Here is a 27143-nt window from a genome sequence, read left to right on the forward strand (position 1 = left end):
TGTGTTATAATCTTTATTGAAACAATCCATCTTCTCTCTCTCTCTCTTTCTCTCTCTCGTGGCATCATTTTCGAAAGCGGCGCAATCTCAAATAGTTACACGAGCGGGAAAGAGATGCATCAAAGTGAACTGGTTGGATATTAAGGATTCTGTTTACACATTAAGGCTGCAGAGAGGATGCCAGCATCGGTTTGCTATCAACAGAATAGAAGACAATAGAATTAATCATGAATTTTTTTTTCTTCCTCTTATGCTTTTGCTTTGATTCCAACTGAATTCCTGGTTGAGAAGGAGGAGGAGGGGCTCATTTCATTTCATAGAAAGGAATGGTTCTGATCTGGCGCTGGAGGGAATACTGGTATCCCTCTCTCTGTCTGATATGCAAAGCTAGTGTTGGGGGGGGGGGGGGGGTTCGAAAGGAAGATCTTTACACATAGACCCTCACACACAGTGTTTGCTACTTGATGTATCTTCATCTCTAAATCAGCAGCAGCGTTGCTTACAGGCAAACTCTTTTGTTAGCTTTGGAAATGTGTATTGATACACAGTAGGCAGCATGAACTCAACAAAATCTCTCCGGCGTCTTAAAACCTCCTCTTGCCCCCCCCCCCCTCCTTCATTTCCTTGGACTCCGGATTCTTTCCGATGGACACGGGGAAAATAAGAGACGTGTAAATTCCACAACTCTGTCACACCGGAGCATGCACCCGGAATATCAAGTACTGATAATGAAGTCATTTGTTTGAGAGTTGCCAGGTCTCCCACCAAGGCGGGTATTCATTAGTCAGTCAGCGCTTCAGAAAAGGCAGCTTCTCTGTGAGTCACTCGCCGAAACAGAATTAGCATTTAAGTACATATCACCTGCTTTTGATAGGAAGCAACAATATCTTGAAAACACCGAGTGCATGTTTACTGCTTTTTATATCTAAAAGGGGTTCAACCGTGATCACAGAGAATCAAACAGCTCTGTTTTTATCATAGATTACCTATGTCAAAAAAATTCATTTGCATGGGCACGATGTGTGGTACATCCTGTGTTTGCGTGTCAGTGCTCGTAATTTGTTTCTATACCTGTCACGTGGAATTAACCGCGCCCGCGAGAATCCGCTATAATCTCCAAAAAAGGAAAGCTTTTGTAAAGGCAGGAAGCGGAATTTTGACTTCTGTGACAAATTGCTTTCCTTTTTGTCACCACTGACCCCCTCCAAGATCGCAACGCTTTCATACAACAACCTTGTGGGTTTGCAGGAAGTTTTGATCCGGGGGTAGGGGGGGTGGGGGGTGCATTGGTATGTCAGACACGGAGTGTAAATAGTAAAGCTCACCGTTGACAGTGAGTGAAACCTCCTTCTCTCCCGCTCCCACACGTGGGACAACAGCACGGCAAACATATTTTCCAGCGTCTTCCTGTCTCACGGTTTTCAGCGTCAGGAGGTTCTCGTTGCTGAGAACCTGCAACAAAAACAACAACAACAACAACAACAAAAAAAGAAGGAGTCAAAGATCATGAAATGTGATGACGGCAATGGCAATGTGCACAATAGGGGTGTGTGGGGGTGGGGGTTGTAGGGGCACGTGGACCGTTTTAAACCTTAAAGGGCAGCTTTACTCAATTATTCAACTCTGAATCTGAGGTCTGAGCTCAGTGGAGAAAAAAAAAAAAGATTTGGCTGTGGCCTTTAATGTTGACAAAAAAGGAAATGAATGAGTGGAATGTGAATGAATTCTGCATCAAATCGATGGATGTCATGTAAGGGCAGGTCACCTGGAGGCCAGGACTGTAATATGGACTAAAATATGATTATTTGACATTTATCTGTTGGTGAAAAACACTTTTTGTAACCCACTGACCGAGGGGTGTAGCCTGTTGATTTGTGCGCACTCACCACTCCAGATCCTCTTTTCATCCACACGATGGTAAGAGATGGATTTCCGGTCCAGGCGCAGTTAAACACGGCGTCGGATCCGAGGTCCACCTGCAAAGACTGAGGCTCTGCAGCCATTCGTGGACCAACTGCGGAAATAAAAGATTGTTAACCATCCTGGAGAATGATCTGCGGGGAAGTTTTTCATAACATCGTAAAGTTATTTCACTTGCACCATCGAAAAAGCGCGCACTCACAGTAGACGTCAACGTTGCGGCTGACGTTGGTGCTGCCGAGAGGGTTGGTGACCTCGCAAGACACGGGTTCCGTGAAGAAGGAGTGGTCCACGATCACCTCATAAGTGTCTCCGGAGACCTCCTTGATGATACTCCCTCCTTTGGCCCACCTGGTGAGAGGATGAGAACCAGCAGAGGAAGGAAGGGTTTGTAAGAAAATGGATAAAAAAAATCGAAGGGAGAAGTATCACGGCAAGTTTCCACACCTCCTTGTGTCAATAGCATTCTTTTGTGTGAATAAATCATCAATCTGGGGCAGATTCTCAATGCTGGCTTCAGCATATTTTTGTGGCAGCCCTCCATGCTGTGACAAGCTCCCTGGCGACTTGGAGCAGACAGCACGTTCCTTATTACGGTAGGCGGAGTGCAGCACCGAGTGCCAGCGAAGAAAAACAATTCACAGAATGATAAATGGCTTCTTCTCCACACATGAAGACATTGGTTGACACATACTGTATTACGCACAACAGCTGATGTTAATAAATTGACGCCATATCACATAAAGAACATCTGTTGGTGTTTGGTGATTGATAGCCCCCCCCGTGACAGCACTACCGACACATGTATAGGTGAGATTTTTTTGGGGGATGTCACGAGCTGCGGCGAATCACTCCGTTGTGGCGTTTTGCTGCCACAACAGACGAGGCCCATTTATGAAAGTGAAGAAAAAGGCGTCTGTGGATGTGTCGGGGTCTCTTTGGGAATTTTTTATTTATTTTTTGGACGGCGTGGCGGGACAGGCGATGCATTATGCATCTAAAGCATCTCCCACAATAGAGACGTGGCCTCATGCTGATACGGCAAATGAAAACAAAAACAGAAACCGCCATCCTGTTTCCATTTCATATTCCTGCCAGTACCGAGAGCAGTTTTCACAGGATTGGGGAACCCATTTGTTTTCCATGACTAAGCCGGGGCCTGCGTTTGACTGAAACGCTATCATTTAAATGAGAACAGATTACCTCATCCAATCAGTAAGTGAAGTGAAGCAGGATTCTAATTGGGCTTCGTGGGATTTTTGTGCGCCAATAGATGTTTTTTTTGTTTTTTGTTTGCAGTTTTGTGGCCAGGACACACCTGCGTTTCCAAAAAAAAAAAAAGTTGAAAGTAGGGCAGACAGGTATTTTTGGCCTGTCTGATCCAATAGTAATAATACTCATACAGTATGTGTGTGTCAGCAAATACGAACAGATGCGAACCCAATAAGTTTGGGACAGAATGAACACACTTTATTTCTGCAAAGTCTCATACTTTCTTTCTCTAAACATCACATCCTCAGCATATTAGCACAGGAAATCAGGTACGTATTAAAAGATTCAAAGAATGCGAAAGGCGGCGTATTAATGATGATGACACAGAATTTTGCCTCTAAAGGTGGATATCATTATGGGATGTTTTCATTGCGGCTCCTATGATGACAGAGAAAATGATAATGAGGATGGTACGGTATTAATTTGAATGAGTACGGTTACCACAGCAAGGGCAGTAATGAGGACAATGACAACTATGACAACGCTGATCACAACAACAGTAAAGATGATCCCTGACCCCCGTTGCTTCTTCTGGAAAGCAGCAGCTGAGAAAATAACCGTTTGATAAGGGTTTTCTGCTTTGAGCTTTCGATCACATCGCAAATAGAGAAGGAGTGCACAGGAGCAAAAATGCACTTCGTACATTGATGAAGATCATGGGATGTGATTAAGATCTGTGGAATTACAGTACGACAGGGACGTCAACGATCCACATCTGTAGAATGTGGTAACGGTAAGAAAAGATGATGCGAGTGTACAGATGTTTCATTCCTTCCATCTTCACCGGCTCACGATCTAAAAGTTGAACAATTGTCAGGGTGGAGGTCGTGGCTGCCCGGTTCAGGAGCCATCTGAGGGACGGAGGTACCGAATACGTCATCCTCAGGGAGCATGGGAGCTTTGTCAAGGTGCTGGGTCTTGTCCAAGACTCATGTTTAAACATCGCTGGCTCAGGGTAACACAAACACCTGCATTCCCTTTGGGAGGCTAGAAGGGCAAACACAAGCTTACTCTTTACACGGCCGCATCCCATTCAGAGATTTGATTCAGATAAAGGTGGTGAATCCTGTATACTACAAGAAGCGTTTGTGTGTTTTTCAGTTTACTGTTAAACAGAGGAGGAGGAAAAGTTTTGTATTTGCTGTTAATAAAACAGTGACACATCAACTAGGTCCACAGATACAACAGCATTATTAAGCAAAATTATTGGGAGCGATTGCCATTAAATGTGAAAAAAAGTCTAGATGAAGGTTAAAATAATCTAAACAAACCATGACTTTTGAGTTTTTCTGAGTCACAATACATTTTTTCTTCTTCTTGCTAAAATTTCTGTGCTTAATAAATACTTTTTATATATTTTCCCACCTCCTCCAGGTAATTTCCACCTTTTCACGTTTGTGTTGATTAGTAAACAGTGTGGGTACCACAAACAGACGTGCATTTAAAAAAAAAAAAACACACTATACAATATGTTGTGACATTAGAAGTCTCACATTTAGCTCTTTGTCGCTTCATCTAATGTACACATACGAAAGCGATTGGAAAAATAGCAACCATTGTGCAAAGTGGACAGCATCAACTAAGCTAACCTCTAAGGTTTTGAAAGAAGGGATTTGTGGTGATTGTGATGTCAGTCAAAAGACGCACAAGCAATCCTGTCATAACAACAACACTGAAAATCTAAGTGCGAAAGAGGGTTGGGATGTTATTTGCTGCAGTGCCTTTAAGGCGGTTGTTGTGTCGTCGCCGTGCATGGTTGTGCGTGCAGACGAGGGACCTGATTTGCTTTTGTTTGTTATTCTTTCCCTCCTCTCCGTTGGGTTCTTATTTGGATCTGATCAAAACCCTCTGTGTCCTCGGCAGAATGCGGTTGAGTGATTACGCTCTATGCCAGTTAGCCCGTCTGCTATTATAAACACCAATAAAGATGTTCCGACCCACTTGTCTTTCCTTCTCAGAGAGAGAGAGAGAGCTGATTCCCTGAGTGCCGCCCAACAAAATCACACGCCCGTCCGTCACCTTTACATCATCCATACCGGCAGCACCACTTTTCATTTTCACTTTCCAACACCGCCTCTATACCTAGTCATCCCCAACCCATGATTCCCTTTCCTCTTTAACCAATAAATTTGGCGTATTTCCATTTTCATTTATTGAATCGGCTTGTCGATCACAAGGGATTGTAGCCAGCGAAAAAGTGCATTGGCTTTAACTGGTGGCCCCCGCTATCTTGGCTCTGCGTCTCGAGTGTCCACTGAGTTGGAGTAAAGCAAAGTGGTGCAGTGCACATTGAGAATGGATGTGTCTCTTGAGGATAGAAAAGAGGCCATCTGTCTAAGAACTACTCCGTCCTTGTGCTGTATCTGATCTGGGGTAGACAGAGTGTATTAGCACTGAAAAATTGCCCCACACTGCTTGACCAGATTCCTGCTATCTGTGATATTGCTCTCTAGAGAGAGAATTGGTAGGGGAGGGAGCCATCCATGGTTCAAATCTCTCAGGCAAGCATTATGAGGCCCCAAAATCCCTCGTCTACCATGTCCTGAACTCCAATGATGCACGGGAGTTCTGAAGCACTTGTATAAATTGCAGATAAATCTAAATGGAAGACGATGAAACTGGAGAACCGGTGGAGCGTATAACCTTGAAGTATCAAAAGTTATTAGACGGTGTGGATATTATTTAATCCTACAGTGGATTTTTATCAATGACAGGGGAGCCAGACAGAAAATGGGGAGAGAGGGGAGAAAGAAATTAGAGAAATAAATTATATAAAGGGAAAAGTCAACCTCCAACCTTTTCTTTTTTTCCGCCTGCTGCAATCTTTTAAGCTAAAAGAAAAAAAAAAGTCATCCAAACAGCCACTGCACACCCCCCACCCCTTGATACCCCGGAGAGAACTTTGATTCTAGCATTGATCCAGTCTCATAACAATAGAGGTAAAAATCCCTTTTCTCGTGCAATAGACATCCTGTCTATGCTGTGCACCTACACAATCAAATACAAACCTTGTTTTCCACTGTATCGCCGCCCTCCCCTCCCTGCTTTTCTTTTTTAAAAGGGCAGAATCCATCAAAAAAAAAAAAAAGAAGCAACATCTCTGTTTTGCCACCTTTGAGTGTGTTGTACATCCATTTCATTTCCCCCCATACCATCACAAGATTCAGAGCTGGCCAATTCCCTTTGCTATTGATTTCATTCCGTTTATTTTTACTGGCTTTTTAAAGCCGCCCACGCAGAAAACTATCTCTTGACAAATTACTTTAGTATTGCGTCTCTCAGCGCCCAGTGCGAGCTTTAATGAGAATTATTAATGCTCATTTTGTTGTTTCGTCACAATTAAAAATGCTAAATTGATTCTAACAAGTGAAGCAGAGGAACGGCTTATTGATAAGGTTTTAATGAGAGAGAAAATGCATCTTTGCATAATGTTGAATAATTATATATTAAGGGTTTGCAAAACGGCTCTTTAATGAGATGTTGGTTTGCGTTGCTGTTTTGTCTACTATATTGCTTTTTATTTGATCATCTTTTATTTGCATTCTTTGCTCTGCAAGATAACTGCTAAATTCTTTTTAATCCAAAAACAGTATTTTCAGTGGGATTGTAAAGTTGTTTTGTTCATCAAATCATGATTCCAATCAAGGAATTGGACAGTTTTGTATATTTTAAATGAACCATTATTAAATCGTTTTACTACGATATTTCAGTACAAAGGATTTGTGTGCAAGCTTAATGATTTTGCAGTTTTTGTTCAATCATTTTTAGTACAGAAATAATGGGTTTAATGCAGGAAATTACAGTTTGCCATAAAAATAAAACTTTGCTTGACTTTAACCTATGTAGAAATAGAATTAGAAATAGAGCGACCAGGAAACATACAAAAAATGTACTTAAAGAGTTTGTACATATAAAGTGCTCGTGGTAGCAGGATATTGACAGCTAAACGACTATTAATGTACAATGAAAATGACAAAATAATTTTGTTGTGCAATCAAGAAAGGTATTGCAGTCTTTTTACATCTTCCATACCTTCTGCTGCAACAATTTACACTTAAAATGATTTTTTTTCTCTCATACAATAACCACTACATTGAAAAATGCCCTCCAAAATGTCATAAAAACATGTTGATGGAGCAATAAATAAATGTGATGGGTTTATCTATGTTTAAAAGAATGCAAACAACATTCTCGAAGTCATTCCATTCCTTTGACAACAGAAGGACCTTTACTTTCTTCTTATCTTTTTCTGTGGTGATTTGTCAACATGTTACACCATATGTTATACCATCAAATGGAATCAGGATTATTTTTTTAAAAAAAAGTTTTGCATGATGTTTTAGTCTTCAGAGTCAGTTTGCTGCAACCTGTGATTTCCCATATGAGCTTTCATCTGTATTTCCGATACTGTTTTTCAGCCTGTAGGTGTTCCATTGTTCTTCCTATTCTTGGCTTTTAAGTGTGGGCAGATCTAATGGAGTCACAGCCTCTGTTAACAATTAACTCTGTCAGTACTGAAATGTTAAATTGAGTTCCTGTGAAAATGTGCCATATACCAGTACTGTACATAATGTGAAGTCAATCAAGCCCGGATTTTATTATGTTTCAAATCACTGGATCTTTCACATCGCAAGCCAGTACAACTGTTTTTGCACGCTTCCATAGCAACCCATCTTTTTCTGATCTCACCTGTAGAGTGTGACCGGAGGGTTGGCCTTTGCAGAGCAGTGAAATTTCACGAGGTTGCCCTCGAGGACAGGCTGAGGCTCCACCGAAAGGTTGACAAGTGGTAGATCTAAAGAAAAGATACAGACACAGATACATTAAATTACAAAGGCGGCATCATCATCAAGCATCCTGTTGTGAACTCTGTGTGGTTGAAGAAGAGTCAGAAATAAATCATTTTCATTCAAGAGCAACTGCAATTTCCAAATGAAATGATTTCAAGTGATCAGACACTGATACGGTATTTTTATTGGCTCTATTTTGTTCACAGTACCTCAGGCTCTATTTAAAATCACAAGGTAGACATCTTTATTTCCAGATTATCTTACAATACATTGGCAAAAACAGTGGCGACAACTCTTCACAGCTTGTGCTGGTATTTTCTTCCCCAATAATAGGCAGTTCCTCCTGAGCAATATGATGTCCTATTTGTTACGTTCCTGCCACCCACCTGGGGTCTGGGCCCGATTGCTGAAAAACACTGTAAAGTGTTTCACAGGTGTGGGAGAGAGTATGCTATTTTTACTCCCATGTGTTCATTAGTACCATGATTGCGTATTTTAACAAATCAAAGGAAACTTGACTTAATAATGGCTTTCTGCAAATAGTTATTTGAAAACAGCGAATAGTCAGCACTCGCAATCCGTAGCAATTAAAACAATGAACAACCTCAGCGACATAGCGCAATTAGTACAACAGTTCTTAGAATAACAAGTATACGACTTATGCAAATTTATTAAACAACTTAATTTATCCTAATTGACAAAGGTGGGATTCGTTTTGAAGATACATGTTCATTTCCATATCAATCCCAGCCGTGTGAAACAAACAAGTATTTACCACGCCGGCTCAGAGAGTGAATTTCAAGTAGGTGAAGATGTTTGTCAGGGTTTTCTAAAAAAAGGAAGGCACTATTTATGGTGAAAGCTTCACATGCAGGTAACAGTAAAAATTAAACCAGATCTGATGATGATAAAAAGGATTAAATAAAAAAGATGCCTATTAATACAATTCATGCGGTTAAGAGTTAGCGTTCAAGGAAATTAAGTCTGTCCAGCAAATTGAGCCACATGTGCACATTTTATTTTCTCATTTTAATGTTAATCTCATGTTAATTATGCATGCATTATAAACTGCTGTAGTGTTTTCTCATGTATAGGTATAAAAAAAACAAACACCTGCACCGCAAATTATCATGCCAGAGTAGATGCTTTCTGACACCCTGCTTCCACAAACTGAGTCCACAGTGATGTGCAACTATTAAAGCGTCGTGGGCATCGTAGATTAGTCACAGGGGGGACAGATCTGATTCTGTGTTTCAAAGGTGTAGCGATGCTTATTCCATAATGCTAATGTGGTAACAAGGGTCTGTGTTTTGGACGTGGATGAAAAACAGTGGTGAGCGTGGAGATCCACACAGAATAAAAGAAGCATGAAAACACGGCTGTAATGAAGCCAAACAACACTGGATACAGTGAAGTCATTCTGTGTGCGCGCACATGTGTATGTGTGTGTGTGCGTGTGTGTGTGTGTGTGTGTGTGTGTGCGTGTGTGGGCATGAAGTATAGGAAAACTGCTTTTTACCCTGTGGCTGTGCAGATGCTCTGGGCTGGCTCAGCTGCCACAAAGCCCCAGAGAGAGGAGGGGTGTGTGTGTGTGTGTGTATGTGTGTGGAGGGTGTGTGTGTGTGTGTGTGTGTGTGTGTGTGGGGGGGGGGTGGTTGGTTCAGGTGCCATATTTCTTCCTACTCACACATACACACCGTATTACCCATCAGCCGACTTATTTTCCTCCCAGACAGTTGCCCCGCCGCCGCCTGCCCGTACCCACCAACCAATCCACCACCTTCAAATCCACACGTTCCACCTGTACCGTGTCTCCCCAGGTGAGTTACGAAAACAACAACACTGTGGACTGTGGATGGCTGAGGGAACTAGTAACCCAACCAGTCTCCAAGTAATGAGCAGAAGAGCGCGTATGACCTAATCTGATTGCGTTACGAACATGTTTAAGACTGGCGTTCGTGAATATATGAGAACACAGTAACACAGGAAACCCATCCACACCTTGAGCATTGGCGTTAAAGTGTCCAGTAGACTTTTTTTTTTTTAAGCATTGGGGGTGGTTAATTGCGTGGATAAAGGCGGGACACGGTGGGAACCTCAGGGGCGAAACGAGAGATGTGGCTTTGTTGGCGACGGTAATGAAATATGCAGCAAGAAGCTGAGAAGTAAAGAAAGAGGCAGATGAAAGAAAAGCAGGTCTTTGTGTGCAGTAATAGAAGCAGTGTATGCATGAAAGCTAATTGCGGAAGCTGATTTACCAGCCCTTTTCACATGAAGTGTCTCCTATAATGCACTTTTCAATCATGCCAACATTATTTGGTGGAACTGCTGAGAGACCTTTAGGGATACAAATGCACACTGCTGTGTGTCTGATCACTAATGTTTTTCACATAACTGAGGTCTAAAATATCATCATCTCCACGGTCCTTCTTAAACAGACGTGTGATGTCTTCATGGAGGGCAGGGCAGCACTTCTGCTCCCAAAAGAACCACAAACAAAGCAGAGACCCAGGGTGTGAATCAGGGACTCGCTTCACCACTGACCCTTCAGATGTGACAGACAGCTACTTAATAACAGTCCAATTGATGTATAAATTCATGAGTGAATGATTTGAGGCGTCGTGCAACAGCACATCAATATGCAAGGCTGTTGATTCCTCAGACTCATCGAGAGAGTAATCGTGAGAGGCAAAAATGAGGATGGATGGATGGATGGATGGATGGATGGATGGATGGATGGATGGATGGATGGAGGAGGCGGAGATAGCAGGACTGATCACAGCACTAGTGAAAACAACAGGATGAATGGGGAGGTAGTGTTATAGTTGGCCGACAGCTTTTGATCGGTTAGTTCAAAGTGAGGACCAGATGGTGTTTTTGGAACAATCTTCCAACTTCTCTGTGTTTTCCCGGAGATAGCGCCAACATAAATTGTTTTTCCCTTTTCTTAAAGCTCAGCTTCCAATCTCTCTGGGTCAACCGTAGACAGATGTTCTCCAGTAGGAACGGCCTCAAACTCGGGAGAGTCGGCTTTCTCTGAAATGTGGGAAAGATGTTTGCGAGCTGTCTGCTCGTGACTTAAAGCCCCAACAATATGGCTGAGGTGTCGTATGGCTGGTTGGTTGGGAAGAGAACAGACTGACGGAGAACCTGAGGTCCAGTATGCGGATTATGAGATATTCAAATGTAGGATAGGGAGGATTTTAGTTTGTTTAATGATGCCAGATGTTCTGCTATCCATATAGCTGCTTATCCATCTATTGGTCTGAATACGAATATCAGTCTTACTTTCAATGAAATTTAAAGCTCTGTAATTTTAGAAATCGCACGACCAAACATGTAAGATAATCCAGCTATATATACTGTATATGTAGTGGTGTAAAGAAGGTGTTTTACTGACCTCAAATCTTCCAAACTCAATTTCAAATTCTGTTTTCTGTCATCTGCCTTCAGATGAATTTGCCATTATCTGCTTGATTAAGCAGGGAGAGCATGTAGCTGCAACCAAAAACAAATCCTCCTCAATTGCACATCTGCATGTTCATTATTAATTAGTCTCAACAAATGGCATTCATTTTCCTCCCACATGGCGCAGCTTGTTTGCAATGCAAACACACAGAGAACCTTGGCTTCGCTCGTCCCTCAGCGCATTCATTTCCAACAACGTGTTTCAAAGTGTGCGTTTCTATGTGGGGCAATTCTCTGCAGATATCCAGCTGGACTAGAAAATATTTGAGGAATATTTTAAACTGTGTGATGAGTGGGATTCAGTGGGACATGAAACTGTGGCATCAGTATCATATTCCACCGCAGTAGTTTTTTGCCGGGGATGGGGGGTGGGGGACAGGGGGAGTTTACTGATTAAAGTCCAAAGAGCATAATGCAAGTTAAGTCATGATGCCAGAGAAAACAGCATCAGGGGGTAGCCACCCTCTGCTACCAAATAATTACAGTCTGCTAATGGACTGGTATGGACAACTGAAGTCAGCAGTCTAGCAGGCGTCTGAATCACCTCTGTCGGCTCTAAATCCATCTCATTTTGGCAACATCACCAGCACATTCTGTATTTAGATGCTAATTTGTCTAACCCTAGGTCAGATAACTCTCTATGAACTTGTGTGGGAATGGAAATTGCTGAGGTGGATGTAAATCATGAGTATTAAAGCAATGATAAAAGAAAATAATGTTGTGAAATCCACTGGATTTCAGGACGGTTTAAGCTGTAAAGCAATGTGCTGGATTGTGTTTAGATTGCTCTCATTTGGATTGCTTCAAGAAGCCAGCAGAGAGAAAAAAGGGCAACTGGGCTTAGAGGTGAGTGGAATATGAAATGTTGAGAAGAGCAAACCCACTGAGAAGACTATAATTAATTTTGTTGTCATTAATATTATCTCACTCATACGGCCGATTTTATAACTCTAGGCGGAAAAATAAATGAGACTTAGGATTCTGAATATTAGGGATTTACAGTCATGAAATAGGAACAGCTAGATTATTTTTTCAAAAGGTATAAATGCTCAGTGGACATTATGGAAATACAAAACCACCTTACCCAAAGTCAAATAAGCTCATCAATATGAGACAGACCAATATTTGAAGGGAATTAACTCTGAACTGGATAGCTGTTGCCCCACGATTGTTGAATTCTAATTAGAAAAAGGGAAATAAAATGGTCCTTGAAGATGAGAATCAAATGACTGGAAACACAAACTTTAACAACAGCTCTGAAAAAAAAGAAAGAATATGATTTGAACAAGGAAGATTAAGTTTAATATCCTGAAATGTGGGAAGAAAACCCAGCGAATAAAAGCGCTCATGGGCCACCAGCAAATGTTAATGTAACCCAGTTAGATCCTGGGAGGAACTAAGTGGTTGTAGTGTACATATCTAAATCCAGCACCCCCCTCCCACCACCACCACCACCGGGGTCCCACTTAGACTAATAGCAACCGTTCCTGAGAGACCGCCATCAATCCCTCCATTTTTTGTCGTGGGACTGCAATTCATTGTAAACTGCAAAGCTGATGTAAATTTAGAGTGAACTGTGCTGTACAGGAGCTGGGCTGCATTGATGAAGAAACAGCCATTGGGGAACTAGTCACTACTCCGATGTGTGAATAAAAAAATCTATTTGAAGACAAAACAAAGCAAACAATGAGAATTATTTAGATTTTTTTAATCACCTCCCATAAAAGATTTCAAATTTTAAGTCATTTCAGGAAATTGAGTTAACTTTAACGATCTAAATCTCTTAATTTGGCAAACGGCCGAAAACGTAGATCGTTCTCAATGCGGGTGGCAGTTTTTCTTCTTTAATGTGAGCGGGCCAAGTTCTGGGTGAGTCCCAGGAAGAAAAAAAAATCACTTAAAACCTCTAACCTTTAATCTGTTTCGGGGTTTGTCAGGGTTTTTCAGATGTAGTGTTATTTATGGATGTACAAGTGATGTATTTATAATAACTTTGATGCACTACTCTTTTTGTCAGCATTTCGCTGTGCACCTTGGGTAAGTACTGATGTGGAAAGCAACGAAGATGTACTTTCTGTACATTGGTTGTTTCCAGCTGCTTTGACAAAAGGTTGTGTTTCTTAGTGATCAGATTACAGACTTGTGTTGTTATCATTCACAGCTGAAGGCCCATCATTCTATGAGAACATCTACATTTTCAGCAACAACTGTGAACCAAACAGAAGCAGCACCCGGAGTTCAGGAGATACACAGAAATTTGGCAAAGCTTGATGATATTCAACTTTAAAAAGACAAATTTATGCTGAAGATGTTATATATAAGGACTGGCCTGGCTCCTGGCTACCTATTTTCTCCTAGAAACATTCAACAATGCCAACAATTACAGACAAGAACTGATAAATGATGAGACATTTCTGGTTGTTGCTGTCGAATAGAGGGCAAGTGTTACAGCAGAGACGGTCAAGTGTTGCTTTTGTTCTACGAACGCTCACGAATTAAGTATTATAAGGGGCTGAAGAAGCAGTGGTACACACTCTTCTGTTTGGAATATTTCTTATGTCTGGAAGTAATTCATGGGTTCATGTTTTACTATATTATATTATTATCACAAAGTAATTACTAGCATATGTCAACACAGTTACTGTTTAGCAATGAACACCAACAATGAAATTTTTTTTTTTTTTCTCTTTGCGAAACAACAAAGTCAAGTTTTAATGAAAATGTGAATCGTTACTGGAATGATTATAATGAGAACAGACACTGAAGCTGCAGAATAATTGCAGTAATATTCTTCCTATTGGCGTGCAAGGACAAACAGGTTATATGTAGAGGTAAAGGAGTCACATTTATCAAAATGCGGTTTGGCATTTGAGGACAATTTTGCAGGGATACGCTACGGCAACCGCCCCAGGAAGAGAACTGTCTAGACAGAATGATTTAATTCAATGTGGCCTTCAGACTCTTTTAGAACTCATCTTTGTAGGTTGCACATCTTGGAGGTTACAGTACGTCATTAAGAAAACATCTTTTGTGTGTTGTCCCCCTCTCTCGTCTGCAAACAGCAGCGTCCCAATCAACATCTTTACGGGTTGTCCTACCACGCCGCCCTCTGTGGAGGAGCAATCACAAAGGCCAGAACCTATCTGGTGTCTGCACCTCAGAGAAATGAAGGTCAAGTTTCATCTTCCTCTGCCAGGGTCCCATCATTTATTCATCCTGCACCTGTTTTTATTGTTCTGGAAACACCGGGTGCTCCTCTGTCGTTACCTGCTCACAAACACGTGCTGCAAAAACGGTTTCCACTTCCACCATTAAAAAGTTATACGTTTACATTAATCTTTAAACATATTTATGTTTTTAATCATTTGCAGCACAAATAAACATGAATATGAGTAAAGTCTGAAACAGCTCTGCAGAGTTTTGCGCACAGGATGATATTCATAAAATCCTACAGAATTTTGCATATGTGATCTTATTTGCTGCACATGTATGCAGAATGCCCTTGTGCTTTGGTGTTTTTCTCAAAGCCCAAATAAAAATGTATACTTGCTTTTTTTTTTTTTTTTTAAATACAAGCTGTGCTTCAGATGCTGTTGTTGAGCCAAGAATCTTGTAATCGAATTAAGCAGCACTGAAATTAAGCAAATTGATACCCAACGCGAATGAATCAAAGTTCAATTACAGCTTTTTTCATCTCAGGAGCGGCGTAATTCGGATGTGCATCTTAACGCTTGCTCTGGAGGCTCTACCAAAAAGATGCTGGGCACTTTACCTGTCAAGTCAGAGCGGGTGTTGGGGTGGGGGTGGGATGCGGGGTAGGGGTGTAGGATGAGCTTTGTGGAAGACAATTTGAATCTTGAAAAAATTTGTCTCTCTTGTCGCTCAGTTTGATCTCACGCTGTGAAAAATCTCGTCACGATCCGTAATTGTACGGAGGGGTACATTTTGGAATGCTAATTAGATATCCCCTGCACCCATTTTTCAGGGTTAAGTCACACACTCAGAAGCGAGGAATGGCGGGCATTCATCACAGATGCATCATTATACACGGTGACAAATCAGTTTACATGTGGGCAGACTTCCTTCTCTGACTGCATGTTAAAAGAAATGACAAGAACAAACTGCAAAGGTTGCGAACACTAACAACTGTTAATCATTTTCACTCATGCTTCTGAGCTGGCCTGAGCTGGCCTGATGGTGCCGTGCCCGCTCTTGCCATCTTCGCCTCTTATAGCGCACATGAAAGAATGAAGCCGTCACTCATACTGGCTCTCTAAATTGCATTTTCTGCTTTATTAGTCATACTTAATGGTGTTGAAGGGGCTGTGAGTGATGTGAAATCCCTTTGTTCAAAGCCCTTCTCTTACAGTGAATGGTTCTCGATCAAAAAAAAAAGAAAAAAAGGAAAAAAAAAGAATCCTTGACAATCGAGGCTGAATGTGTTTTACACGCTGGGCTTACTTTGCATTTCTGACTTATGCGTGCACTCATCAGAAAGATTGATGGCACGAACGGGGGAATAAAAGAGGAGGAGACAGTGTGTGTTGTGCCACAGCTGGCAGGGAGTTGGACCAAAAAAAGACAGTCCCATTCATTTTAAAAGAGACAGCTCTTTTCATATTTCATCATAGAACCCCCCCCCCCCCAAAAAAAAACCCCCAAACAAACAAAAAAACAAAACTAAAACAGAAAAATGGTGCATCATCAATCTATCCACCTACCTACTGTACATGGAATAAAAACAAAATGGAAAATATCCATCACAATCCAAAATTAACCCTGGATGTTTACAGTGTTAGTTATATGTGCCTGTTGCTTTCACGCCTCTACATGTGAGAAATACTTCTAACAATACTTCTGACTATTTCTAGAAATGGAAAGGAATTTAAAAAAAAAAAAGTAGAGAATCCCCCAAAAAAGATAGAACGCTGCACTTACGTTGAATGTCGATGGTGACACTGGTTTCCTTGCCATTGGGAACTGCCTTGTTGGAGGCCTTGCAGATGATCTGCTGGCCCGTCTCGATGTTGGAAGGCGACAGGTAGAGTGTGCTCACTGTGGTTTCTCTCCTGCCATCCCGAAGCAAAGTCTGTGAGAAGTGAAGCAAAGTTTGATTAATGTGAGAATAGCAGTGGAGGCAGCGGATTAGATATTTTAGACCTATGAATCTATACTGGGTCTAACTGCTTAGTGTGATGGATCCATGCCCAAACCTCAGAATTCGAGTTTCATGATCAATATTTTAACTGCTACAAAACTTTAGAAAGGTGCTTTATTGGATTGGATGTCTAATAGCCTGAATTCCAGGATTGTTAAGTAAAGCTATTTATGAATACACACATCTCATCCCAAGAGGGACCTGAGGGCAAACATCAAAATCCTTAGCCCTGTAGTTTTTACTGTGAATTTGATTGATATGAAAAAAATGAAAGTATGTTTTTGGGCCTCTTTTGTGCATCTGGAGAGCTGCGCTCTAGTGCACGGCTTGTCATACTCCACAAAGGAAATCAATCTTCTTTTCACCGTTCATCCTCTGAGCCCTACATTGTGGAAGCCATCTGGAATCGGTTGGTAGCGCTCGGTATTTTTCGCTCTCCCTAAAGCGCTAAGGGGGGGCTCTGGGAGTCTAAGTTAACCAAAGCGGGGCAGAACAAAGTCATTGACTAGAACAAATTGCATGGGCAACAGGGCTCAGTGTGGTCAACCACAAAGTCAAGATGCATTTCCCTGCAATGTCTTCGAAGAAAGCTCATTCTTAGTGCTTTTGAAGAAAGTAAGATTCTGCTGAAGTGCTGAATATCAAATATTTTCTTAAAGAATGTCCAATATTAGCCAGAGAAAGCTCACATCAGACCTTGGTGCTGTCTTTTGGAATAAGCTAGATCTGTATAGATACTTGTGTTGCTATTGATCAGCCCTATTTGGCTTCTTAAAGCTGAAATAAATCTTCAGATACGTGTAATATAGGCTTCAATGTAAAGCATAAGCTCAAGAAAGACACAAAAAGGAAGTTAAGGCATGGACAGAAACTTAGCAAGGTGTTTAACTGTATCATTAACTTTATCAAGTGTCTTAGGCGGCATTTATATTTTAACCACCATAATCAGTACCTATTCATCAGTGGATGAGTCAAAGTAAAGCTCATTGTAACTGCTCAAACCAGCAATAATTATCTCACCCATTATCTGCTTTAATGCAAATCTTTTTTTCATAAAAAACTCATCTATGCAACTGCTCTACATTTACTCATTCGTACCACATTCCGAAAGATAAAACTGGTGTCATTGAACCAGTAAAATCAGTCATCATTTAAACATCAAGGTACATCTAATAGACTGCATTAACAGTCTATTATTAGACTGAGGAGAAGAATACGTTGCATGTAACTATAAGGATACCACAGATGTCATGCGTGTTTCTATCCATTTTCGGAGAGAGCGTGTGATGAAATTCACCGGTGTGTATGTTAGTTCTGGAGCAGAACACATCAGCTGTCAGATCCAGCATATGTCAGAGTAATATCCTTTGTGACATAATCAGGATTGTTTCCCCCGTAGCTCCGGACCTGTCTGAAGTTATTAATCTTAGGGAGGGGAGGGCTACCATCTGCTTTGAATTCAACACCATGCCATGTAACAAATTGATATATTTTCATATCAGTGCCTGGAGCCATTGTGAAAAATACTTTTAACCACGTTAAGAGAGGAATGGTGAAAGTAACCTGATAGAGATGGAAAAGGACTGCTCCCCCCCCCCCCCCCCCCCCAACATGCATTAGAAGCTCCATCAGTTGATTTCCCAACACTCGCGGGTAAAGGAGACAATGATACACAGCAAAATGCCAGCACATTGCTTATCAAGTTGATTAATGCCTGAACAAACAGTAGCAGGGACTGTGCATCGGGGGCCTGCTCTTTTTGGCAAGTTGCTAAATTGAGGTCTAATATTTGCTGGCTTTTTGTCTTCGTTTGGGGCATGATTGTTTATAACTTCCTCCACCAACCACAGCGTATTGGATTACTTTGTGGGTTCATACTTTTTTGTCAGCGTGGCTTATATTTTGTAATGGATTGTGTTCTTTTTCTCCCAACACAGCACTGTGGTTAAACAATTTCTTAACCTGTAAATGCACAGTTTATATTTCTGCAAATGCCAAAGCGAGCTCCAAGTCAACACATCAGAAGATTCAAAAAGCCTTGCCATCGAAAAGGAACTCCAATAAATTTGATAGAAGTATTTTTAACATGGTAATTGAGGTCACATTTATTTGTCCCATAAATGCACCGTTCACTAAAACATTATTAGATTTAAAAATCAGAATTTCCCAGAACATCTTTGGCTTTAATGCTGAAATGTGGGTTTAATTACTTTACCTAAGACTGGAAAATTATTTCATTACATCAGTCTTAGATGTATAGACCATTTTTACAGAACATTCTCCGCCTCTGCTAGGAAAGTACACCTTACTCTTAATGAAAAAAACAAAGTCCACATTTATCGGCCACTCAAATTTTAACTAGTTACTTTCTTTGCAAACATTTTACTATGCAATTCATCATTGAATGTGAGGGTGACAATTCAATAAAGTGGTTTAATTATACAAAACGTACATGATGGATTGGGCGAAAGAAAATAAAACCGAAGAGCAGAGAAGGCAGCAGCTTTGAACACTTGCAAAAGAAAAATGAAGAAAACTTAGTAGAGATAATTATTTTTTTCTGTTGAACATGACATCAATCAACAGAAGCACTTTCATCTTTGGAATTATTACCTGATGTTAAATAGCAACACTATTTTTCTGCAAAGACAAAACACTATTCAGCTGTCAAGAACATTTAAAAAAAATATTATATTACTTGTTTTTACTTTTTGACTGCCAAATTGAGAAAACTCACAAGACCCCCCCCCCTCTCCCTGCTGGCCACTCAAACATTCAGAAAAATCTATAGGGTGCTGAAGAGGAGAATGCATCACGTATTTGGAATGATTTGTTGCACCATTCTGGAACAAAATTGTCACAGAGTTAGTTTGCACTGCGCAAAACCACAGCTCGGACCTGGTGGCAGCAAATTACCAACAGTTCTTTGCTGTTTACCACTAAGCGGCTTCACTGGAGCAGATGGGAGATGAGTGTTGGAGGGAAGAGAGAACATTATTCATTAAATTCCACTGCCCACATTTTCGCAGCTCCACTTGATATTTGAACCAGTCACCTCACTGTCATAAGCTTCTGGCACTTAATTATTTTTGGTGTCCATAATATGTTCCAATTTTGTTTGTTGAACGTTTTCCGTAATGAACGATAATCAAGTAAATGTTTCACAGTAAAACCAACAGACATTTGTAAAGTGACAGCTTTAATCGGAAACTTTCTCTTTAACCATTGGTTCAATGGATAGTTTTCCAAGAGGTCATTGAAACGAGGTTTTGGAGGCCTTAGTGGAAAATTATCTTTGGGTCACAACTATCATTAGATGTGACACCATCAAGAAAGCCATTTCCTCGAAACCTCCACCACATCTGCTCACATTAGCTGCCTTCATCCTCGTGGTATGAGAAGACCATCAGAGCAGATGATTACGCTTACAGAATGTCCCCCTACTGCTCTTCAGACCCCAAAAATACTCATCTTCTTTTAATCAAACCCATTGCTTTTTAATGTTAGGCAATAGAGATAAGAGGGAAGAGGGACATACTCCAGCTCAGTGCAGGCGTGTGAGCATCCATCAGTTATCTGCACAGAATGTCCTCATATCTGCCTTCACTCAGAGAGGAAGTGAAAGCAGGAAGCGTGCTCTCCGCCCACCATTAGCAAGCGGCACCTCCAGCAATCACTTTATTCAAATCGGCCCGGTGCCGTACCCAAGTCCAATCAATGGCATTTATCTGCTCTCAGAAAAAAAAAAAAAAAAGCCGATAATGGAATGAGGCAGTGCACGGACTGAGAGGATGCTCGCTGGGGTTGGTGGGGCATTAGTGCTCTGAAGTGTCTAGTGTCTTTATGTCTCCTCTTTAGATGGAAATGGAACATGACAATGTCCACTGCTTGATTAGCCTTAAGAATGAAGCTCAGTCAAGAGTCTCTGGAGTCAGGTGAGCTGAACACCAGACAGGTGTGAAAACAGCCCACTGTCTAAGTGGGAACTTATTTGTCCATACTTGTAAAAAGGTTGAGGTGGATTTCAGTACAGGATGTGAAAGTTGGGCAGATGAATACAGAAAAAAGCCAAAGTAAATCCAAACACCAGCATGAAACAAGCCACTGACAGCTCCATGATCCCACTGCCTGCTTGTCTGGGTTGATATGCACCACTGGCAAAAAAAAAAAAAGGTCAACCATGTTTTTTTTAAAATCAAAACACAAAATGGATTTTCAAGACATTTAATTTCAAAAAGCCGTCTGGATACTTAGAAAAACGCCCACCGATGACTCACCCTGAGATGTCTCATGGATGTTTAGCACTTCTGCGGTAGTTATTTTCAGCATGGCAAGACATGCACAAATAGAAAAGTCACAGGCTTTTCCCTCCCCTGGACTTTCATTACTAAATGCTATTCAGTAGGGGGTATAACTCCACCAAAGTCCAGTCCAACATATAGTATAGCTGATGTTTCTCGGTTTTGGATCCCTTTGGCCAGATAGGAAACCAAATCAATAGGCTCCTGCCTGGAATAATACCCCTCTTGTTTCATAGACTTTGGTTTTTCCACAATTCGAACAACAAACAAACCAAAACAACAGGTGAACACAGGGTGAAAAATAACCTCTGTTGTAGAGGTAAAAACTAGGTACACCCATTGTCCCACCCACCCTATCCCCAGATGGTTTGCATATCTAGAACGACACACACCTCTAGGCTTACCTTGGAGTACATGGCCCCATTAAGGACCTCTCCATTGCGGATCCAGATGATTGATGCTGCTGGCTTGGCGTTGTCAGCATGGCAGGTCAGATTGAGGTGGTCACCCGCCCGCAGGCTCACAACCGGCCCTCCGCTGATGACTGGGTTCTCCGGGGGAACTATTGATACAGACAGAAAAAAGACGGCGTCAGCCATCTCTCAACCGTTTGAAAACAAATTCAATTTAAATCTGAACTATCAGTAAAGTAGTATGGGAACCATAATTCAATATGCAATATGTGTTATAGTTGTTTATTGCAAAATAACAACATAATGACGTTTGATGACTTTCCCCATTTCTGTTTTTATGAAGTTATTAATGTGATGTATTGTTCCACAACTACAGGCACCTGCAAGAATATGACTGCCTTAAAATGGCAACAAGGGACACACTGCTGTTTTATTTGTAAAATATATTTAGTTTCCTTTCGAAAACACATAACATCGGTTATACGTTCAAACTTTAAATCGAGTAGATGCATCCTGTATTTCAACATGATGGTGCGGTTTGAGACATGAAAAGCTTTACACAGGTTGTTGCACGACTCCCAACAACAATCATCTCCGCCATCAGTCAAAGCAGATCTGATTGCCTGACTATACACAGTATATGTATTCCATTTTATGTATAGCCATCCCCTCAGACACATATTTTCTCAACATATTTTTCTGTCTGAGCTTCAACAAACACAACAGATAGAAGGAAGCGTCAAACCAGTGCTGTATAAGTCTGTGGACGGTCCCGATCCGCGTCCTCTTCTTGTTTTAAACCCTGATCTGCTTGTTTTTCTTTTTTTTTTTTCTATAACTGAAACTGTAGTAAATTATTGATTGACCTGAGTGCTCATTACAATGCAAGATCTGGGGCAAGATAAAATCAAAGGCTGGCAGGCAGCTGCCTTATTCCACTGCAAAAGCATCATGATTGGAGGGAAGGTTGTTATGCGCTAGATTTATGCTGTCAAACAGAGCAGAGATGAAACGAGAGGAAATGTAATTTGGGATACAGCTTTGTACATTTAATGACAATAAGTGTAAAAGGGCCCTTTTGAGAGACACATAAATTAGAGTGTGGTGTCAGAAAAGATTGCATCCGGTATTTTATGTTGTTCATAATTCAATAAAATTATGTATGTCATTATTGCTTTATTTAACTCACTTTTCTCTGCAAATGTGTTTTTAACATTATCAAACAAAACATGTAGTTTGTCTCAGACTAAGATGAAGTCATTATCTCGAAGGCCTCTGCATACAATATTAGTCATGCTTTTTTCTTTTTTTTTTACAGCACTACCCACCCTATGCGATGTGTTTTTAGTGTTAGAATCCACTGTCCCTGCAAAGGGGGGAAATTAGCTTCTCCTTACTAAAGGGTTCACATGACACGATGCTGGACATAATTCAGTTTTTAAAGTTCACCGCAGCTTAACTACTTACTGTTGGCTCTGCTACCATTGCATCAGACCTATATCAAGTTACTTCTAATGCAAACTGAACCTTTCCCACTGGTGCTGCCTCACATTAAAAGCATCGACCCGGTTGGAGTTAATTGTAAATCAGTCACAGCAAATGCGTTGGTATGTCACTCATCTGATAATTTATCAGAAATGCATCTCGAAGACAAGGTGTGGACATAAGTTTCTGTCCAAGTAGCTTCTGGATGGAGTATTAGAATGTGTTATGGTTGATGTTGAAACAAGATGAGTAAGTGAAGAGGCGCATCAAGACTTGTCATCCTGATGACACTCCATCGTTTTGTCACGCCAAAAGCTCATCTAAGTATTTGTCGAGTGGGTGTCAATTAGTCCATGGAGGCGGTGTATCAGCTCTTACGACAAATGTTTTTTCATTACGAAAGGTCATTGTATGATAAACAGAAAATATTTGTCCAAATTGTCTGACAACCTACCCGTTTGTACCACGTTTAGAATGAGTAAGAACTGAATCAGACCAGGAAAATCTGGACTCTGACTATACCAGACCAATGAGTGTGACCAAATATCAGTAACTGTACTATTAGAAAAGCAATCCCACTCACTAGTTCCTATTGTGTATTTGAGTTTGAAACACGCCATCAATCCAGACCAGCTCCCTTTCATCTGGTCTTCATTAATATGTAGAGGGCTGAGAGAGGTGGAGGAATCGTGGGTCAGCACCGACAGATCAGAGAATGGACCGTGCTGATTGAAGCAGCTAAGGAGGACTCTTTGTGAGAACTCTATCACCTTCTCATTCATTATCTGCGATTGGAAACAAGGTCAATCGGATCACATCGGTGTATTCTTAGGCTGTGAAAGGAGCTTTTGGAGAGTGTGCAAACGAGATGGAGAGCAAGCGTAGAGCGACGGGGGCAGATCATAAAGAGAAATCTGACAGGGTGTGACTGATAGGACTCAGACTTGAATAATCGCTGCACATCTAAGTCGAACGATTTTCCCGTTATTGCCTACAAGTGCTCGAAGCTGTCAGAGAGAGCATTTATGTTCTCATTCTCAGAAGAAATACTTCTCTTTTCCATACTGATGTGCATCAGTATCTGTGGATAAGTGGTGCGGGGTCAGAGGGTGACACCACTTGCATGTCCTTGCATACTGTTTGTCACCATGTGCCTCCCCTTGACCTTTGATAGTCCCTGTTGTCTTCCAATATCCGGCTGTATGTTTTCCCATCAAGGGGTGTCATAGGGTATGCAATGGAGTTTATGATTTTGTGCACAGTGGAGCTTACATGAGGGGGTCACCGGCAGACCAAGTTGAGCACCGCTATGCTTTCAGGTCATGTTCCCCCCAGAGGGCTGCCTGCCAGCAAGGCGCTGAGGGTGAATAGTGAACAGGCAAGGGGAAGAAGGACATGGCTGGATGCCTCTATCCTGCATCCATACCTTTGTATCTTTCTGTTCCCCATTGTGCTTGAGGTCTCATTTTATGCAGAGGGTATGAAAGTGGAGGCTGTATTTGTGACAGCCTCGGCTGAAATTGTTTTTGTGCAGCTAGCGCACGTGCGAGACTCGCAGCTTGTTCTCCTTTGTCGTCGTTTTTCTAAACCACCACCTGCGGCATAAAGGCAGCAAGATTTGATTACACAATAGTTCTGTATTAGAGGAACCTTCTGTTCTCTTCTTCTGTTCTTGGCAGGTACAGGCCTTTGTGTCTGCTAAAAAAAAACAACACACACACACACACACACACACACACACACACACACAAAACAGCGATATTTGACCAGTAACCCAATAGAAATTAAAAGATTGGGAACATTACATTAAATGATATTTTGCTCATTGTCTGTAACTGAGATCTTCCACTCATCCTACTTTATGACTACCGGGTCTGACAGTTATACAGAGGCTAAGTCTTGATCCTGAATCAGCCATCATCATTACTGGGCTGTTTGCAAACTTGGCAGTTCCTAATGGTTCTAAATTAGCTCTTTACTGCAGCCATTCGATGGACTTGGCATGAGGAGTGTGGTCAGTGGTACAGATTGATCGTTCCTCTTTAATTACAGGCCTGACTCACTGCAAACTCCACTGCTCCACTCACTACTTCTCTTTGGGGTTAATAATCTATCCCTTTAACACTTTCACAAGTTTGTCTTCTTGTCTCACGGACATCGCTGGCAGACATAAGCACATCGGTCATGAATGGGTTTCATCTTGTCTCTGATTATACATTTAAGTATTGGCCAGATTGTACTTCCAAACTGTTAAATAACTACACTGAATTTCATATTTCCATCCTGCAGCATTGCTACGCTATCCAGCTAGCAACCATGGCTTGTTTAGTCTTGAAATATGTTTTTTGCAGCTCTGGAAATAATAATTCCACATTTTAAAATGAGAGACATACTGACAGCACTTTTTTCTCAGAAAAAGTAAGAATTCCTACTTATTTTTGTTCTTCACCAACAAAACAACAACACATCTCCTGAATCAAAGCATCTAACTGTAATAAGATAATTTATCTTATCATTAATAATTAAAAAATCTCTAAATTGTCTTGTCAACCCAGAGTCATTTTAATTTTGTATTGAACAAATCCTTAATTTAGTAGGTGACTAAATTACCCAATATCTTTTGCTCTTTTTTGTTTCCTTCTAAATCACCTCCTGATTGTGTCGTATTTTTAACTGTCCTCCTTTCCTCTTAGGTTGTGTCTGGCACCAGTCTGGTCTCCAGCAGTGATAACTGGGAGTTAAAGTAATCCTTGATGTCCTCTGGTGACCTGAGGTCAGAATCCAAGCACAAGCCAGTTAGCAACCACATCATGAGATCCCTGGTTACCTGAGCGAATGGCAGCTACAGTCTAACCACCACCAAATACAGCTGTAGCACAAAAAATAGTAAGGACCGTCCCGTGGTGTTCCTTTTAGGTCATGTGGCCTCCAGTCTGATAGAAGAATAAAAATCTCCAAGTCTTTCAATGCTAGACAAACCTGATGCCCCACCTTAACAGCTCAATCCAAAAGAACAATGATGTCAGACAGCCTGTGCTGGGGTGAGATCATTTACTTTTACTGCATAATCAAAGATATCCATAAATGAAACCCGAGCATATTGATGTGTAATTAACTCAGTGGTGGGATGCAGTAAGTCCTTCACCTCCAAGAGGAGCCTAAATAAAACCTGGGGGTCGTAAAGCTGTCTTTTGTGCCTAGCTATGTATGAACTTTCCAATCACAAAACATAAAACTCCCTAAAAACAAAACGTAAAACTGGAATTTATGTGAAAGGAAGACAATGTAATTTGTTGGAGTGAGCTGAGAAGTCTTCAGTTTGGTAGCAGCTGGTGTTGCTGATGGTAAATCTGTTGGATTTCCCAGGTCAGTCCAGTCCAGGGGGGACTCCTCCAAAGCAGTCAATGAAATCATAAGAAAATCCCAACTTTCCAGGAGCTTGACCAAAAAGAGGAAAAAAGCTATTTGGAGGCCGATGAATGAAAAAGCTCCTCAGAACGAGGGTGGATGGCTGGATGGTGCAGCGGGAGGGGAGGCTGGCAGGGTGTTATGCTGTAGCATTGTGCTGCAGCAGACATGTCGTGAACAATAATGAGCTTTCTGACTCGCCTGTCTATTTCAGAGGAATGCTTCCACGGGCCACATGTCACCCTATTGTGACAGCTTGCAGAATTTGTGATAGATAGCACAGGAAAAAAAAAGAAAAGACAATAAAGACGCTAGAAGAACACTCAAGGCAGGTGGATCCAAGAGACGTCCTCGGCTTTTTGGCCTAAATCACCGGCCCTCTTCAGATGCTGTCATTGTACATCTGTTTGAGAGCCAGAAGATCCTCAGCCATGTGTGCGCACATAAGCACACAAACACAAGATGAGAGTATGAGTGAATGAATTAAAAAAAAAAAAGTGATAGGAATACACATTGGCATTTTCCTCTCACAAGTAGGATGACAGATGGCAATCACAAACAGCATGACAGGCTGTACAAAATGGTAAAGTAAAATAAACTAGGGCGGTAAATGTGTGATGGAAGAAGGAAGCGGTGCGAAAAATTCAGGAAATATGGGGATAATCAAGAGAAGATTCAAAGGCTGAGGAATACACAAACACATTTTTGCCAACATCTAAAAGTTCAGCCTTGAAAAACGCAGTAATCTGTTGATATTGGCAGTGTCAAGATCTATCGAGTGAGCGTTGCCAAGTAAAAAAAGGAGAGGAGGAAATATGAAGATGATACGAGGCGTGGGGAGATGCCAGAGCTGTCAGAGATGTGCAGAGTCTACTCCTTCACAGCACAGCCATATGCAACCCCTAAAGCTGCTCTCTGCAGACGGGGA

The 27143-nt window shown here is 41.3% G+C and overlaps 1 protein-coding gene across 11 annotated transcripts in view; it reads right to left on the reverse strand.

The window, feature by feature from the left end:
- kirrel3b (kirre like nephrin family adhesion molecule 3b) overlaps positions 1-27143 on the reverse strand; it is a 140594-nt gene that overhangs the window by 16271 nt on the left and 97180 nt on the right. For 6 of the 11 annotated variants that reach the window (XM_068318228.1, XM_068318227.1, XM_068318233.1 and 3 more), the window contains exons 4-9: positions 21302-21471; positions 16389-16539; positions 7882-7987; positions 2123-2271; positions 1887-2014; positions 1326-1452 (exon numbers count right to left, since the gene is read on the reverse strand). In XM_068318228.1, the coding sequence (XP_068174329.1) occupies positions 1326-1452; positions 1887-2014; positions 2123-2271; positions 7882-7987; positions 16389-16539; positions 21302-21471 (831 nt within the window). The remainder of the gene's footprint in view (positions 1-1325; positions 1453-1886; positions 2015-2122; positions 2272-7881; positions 7988-16388; positions 16540-21301; positions 21472-27143) is intronic. The other 5 variants (XM_068318234.1, XM_068318230.1, XM_068318229.1 and 2 more) reach the window with 1 other exon arrangement.

The sequence above is a fragment of the Antennarius striatus genome, chromosome 6 (genome assembly GCF_040054535.1).
Source record: "Antennarius striatus isolate MH-2024 chromosome 6, ASM4005453v1, whole genome shotgun sequence".
NCBI lineage: Eukaryota > Metazoa > Chordata > Actinopteri > Lophiiformes > Antennariidae > Antennarius > Antennarius striatus.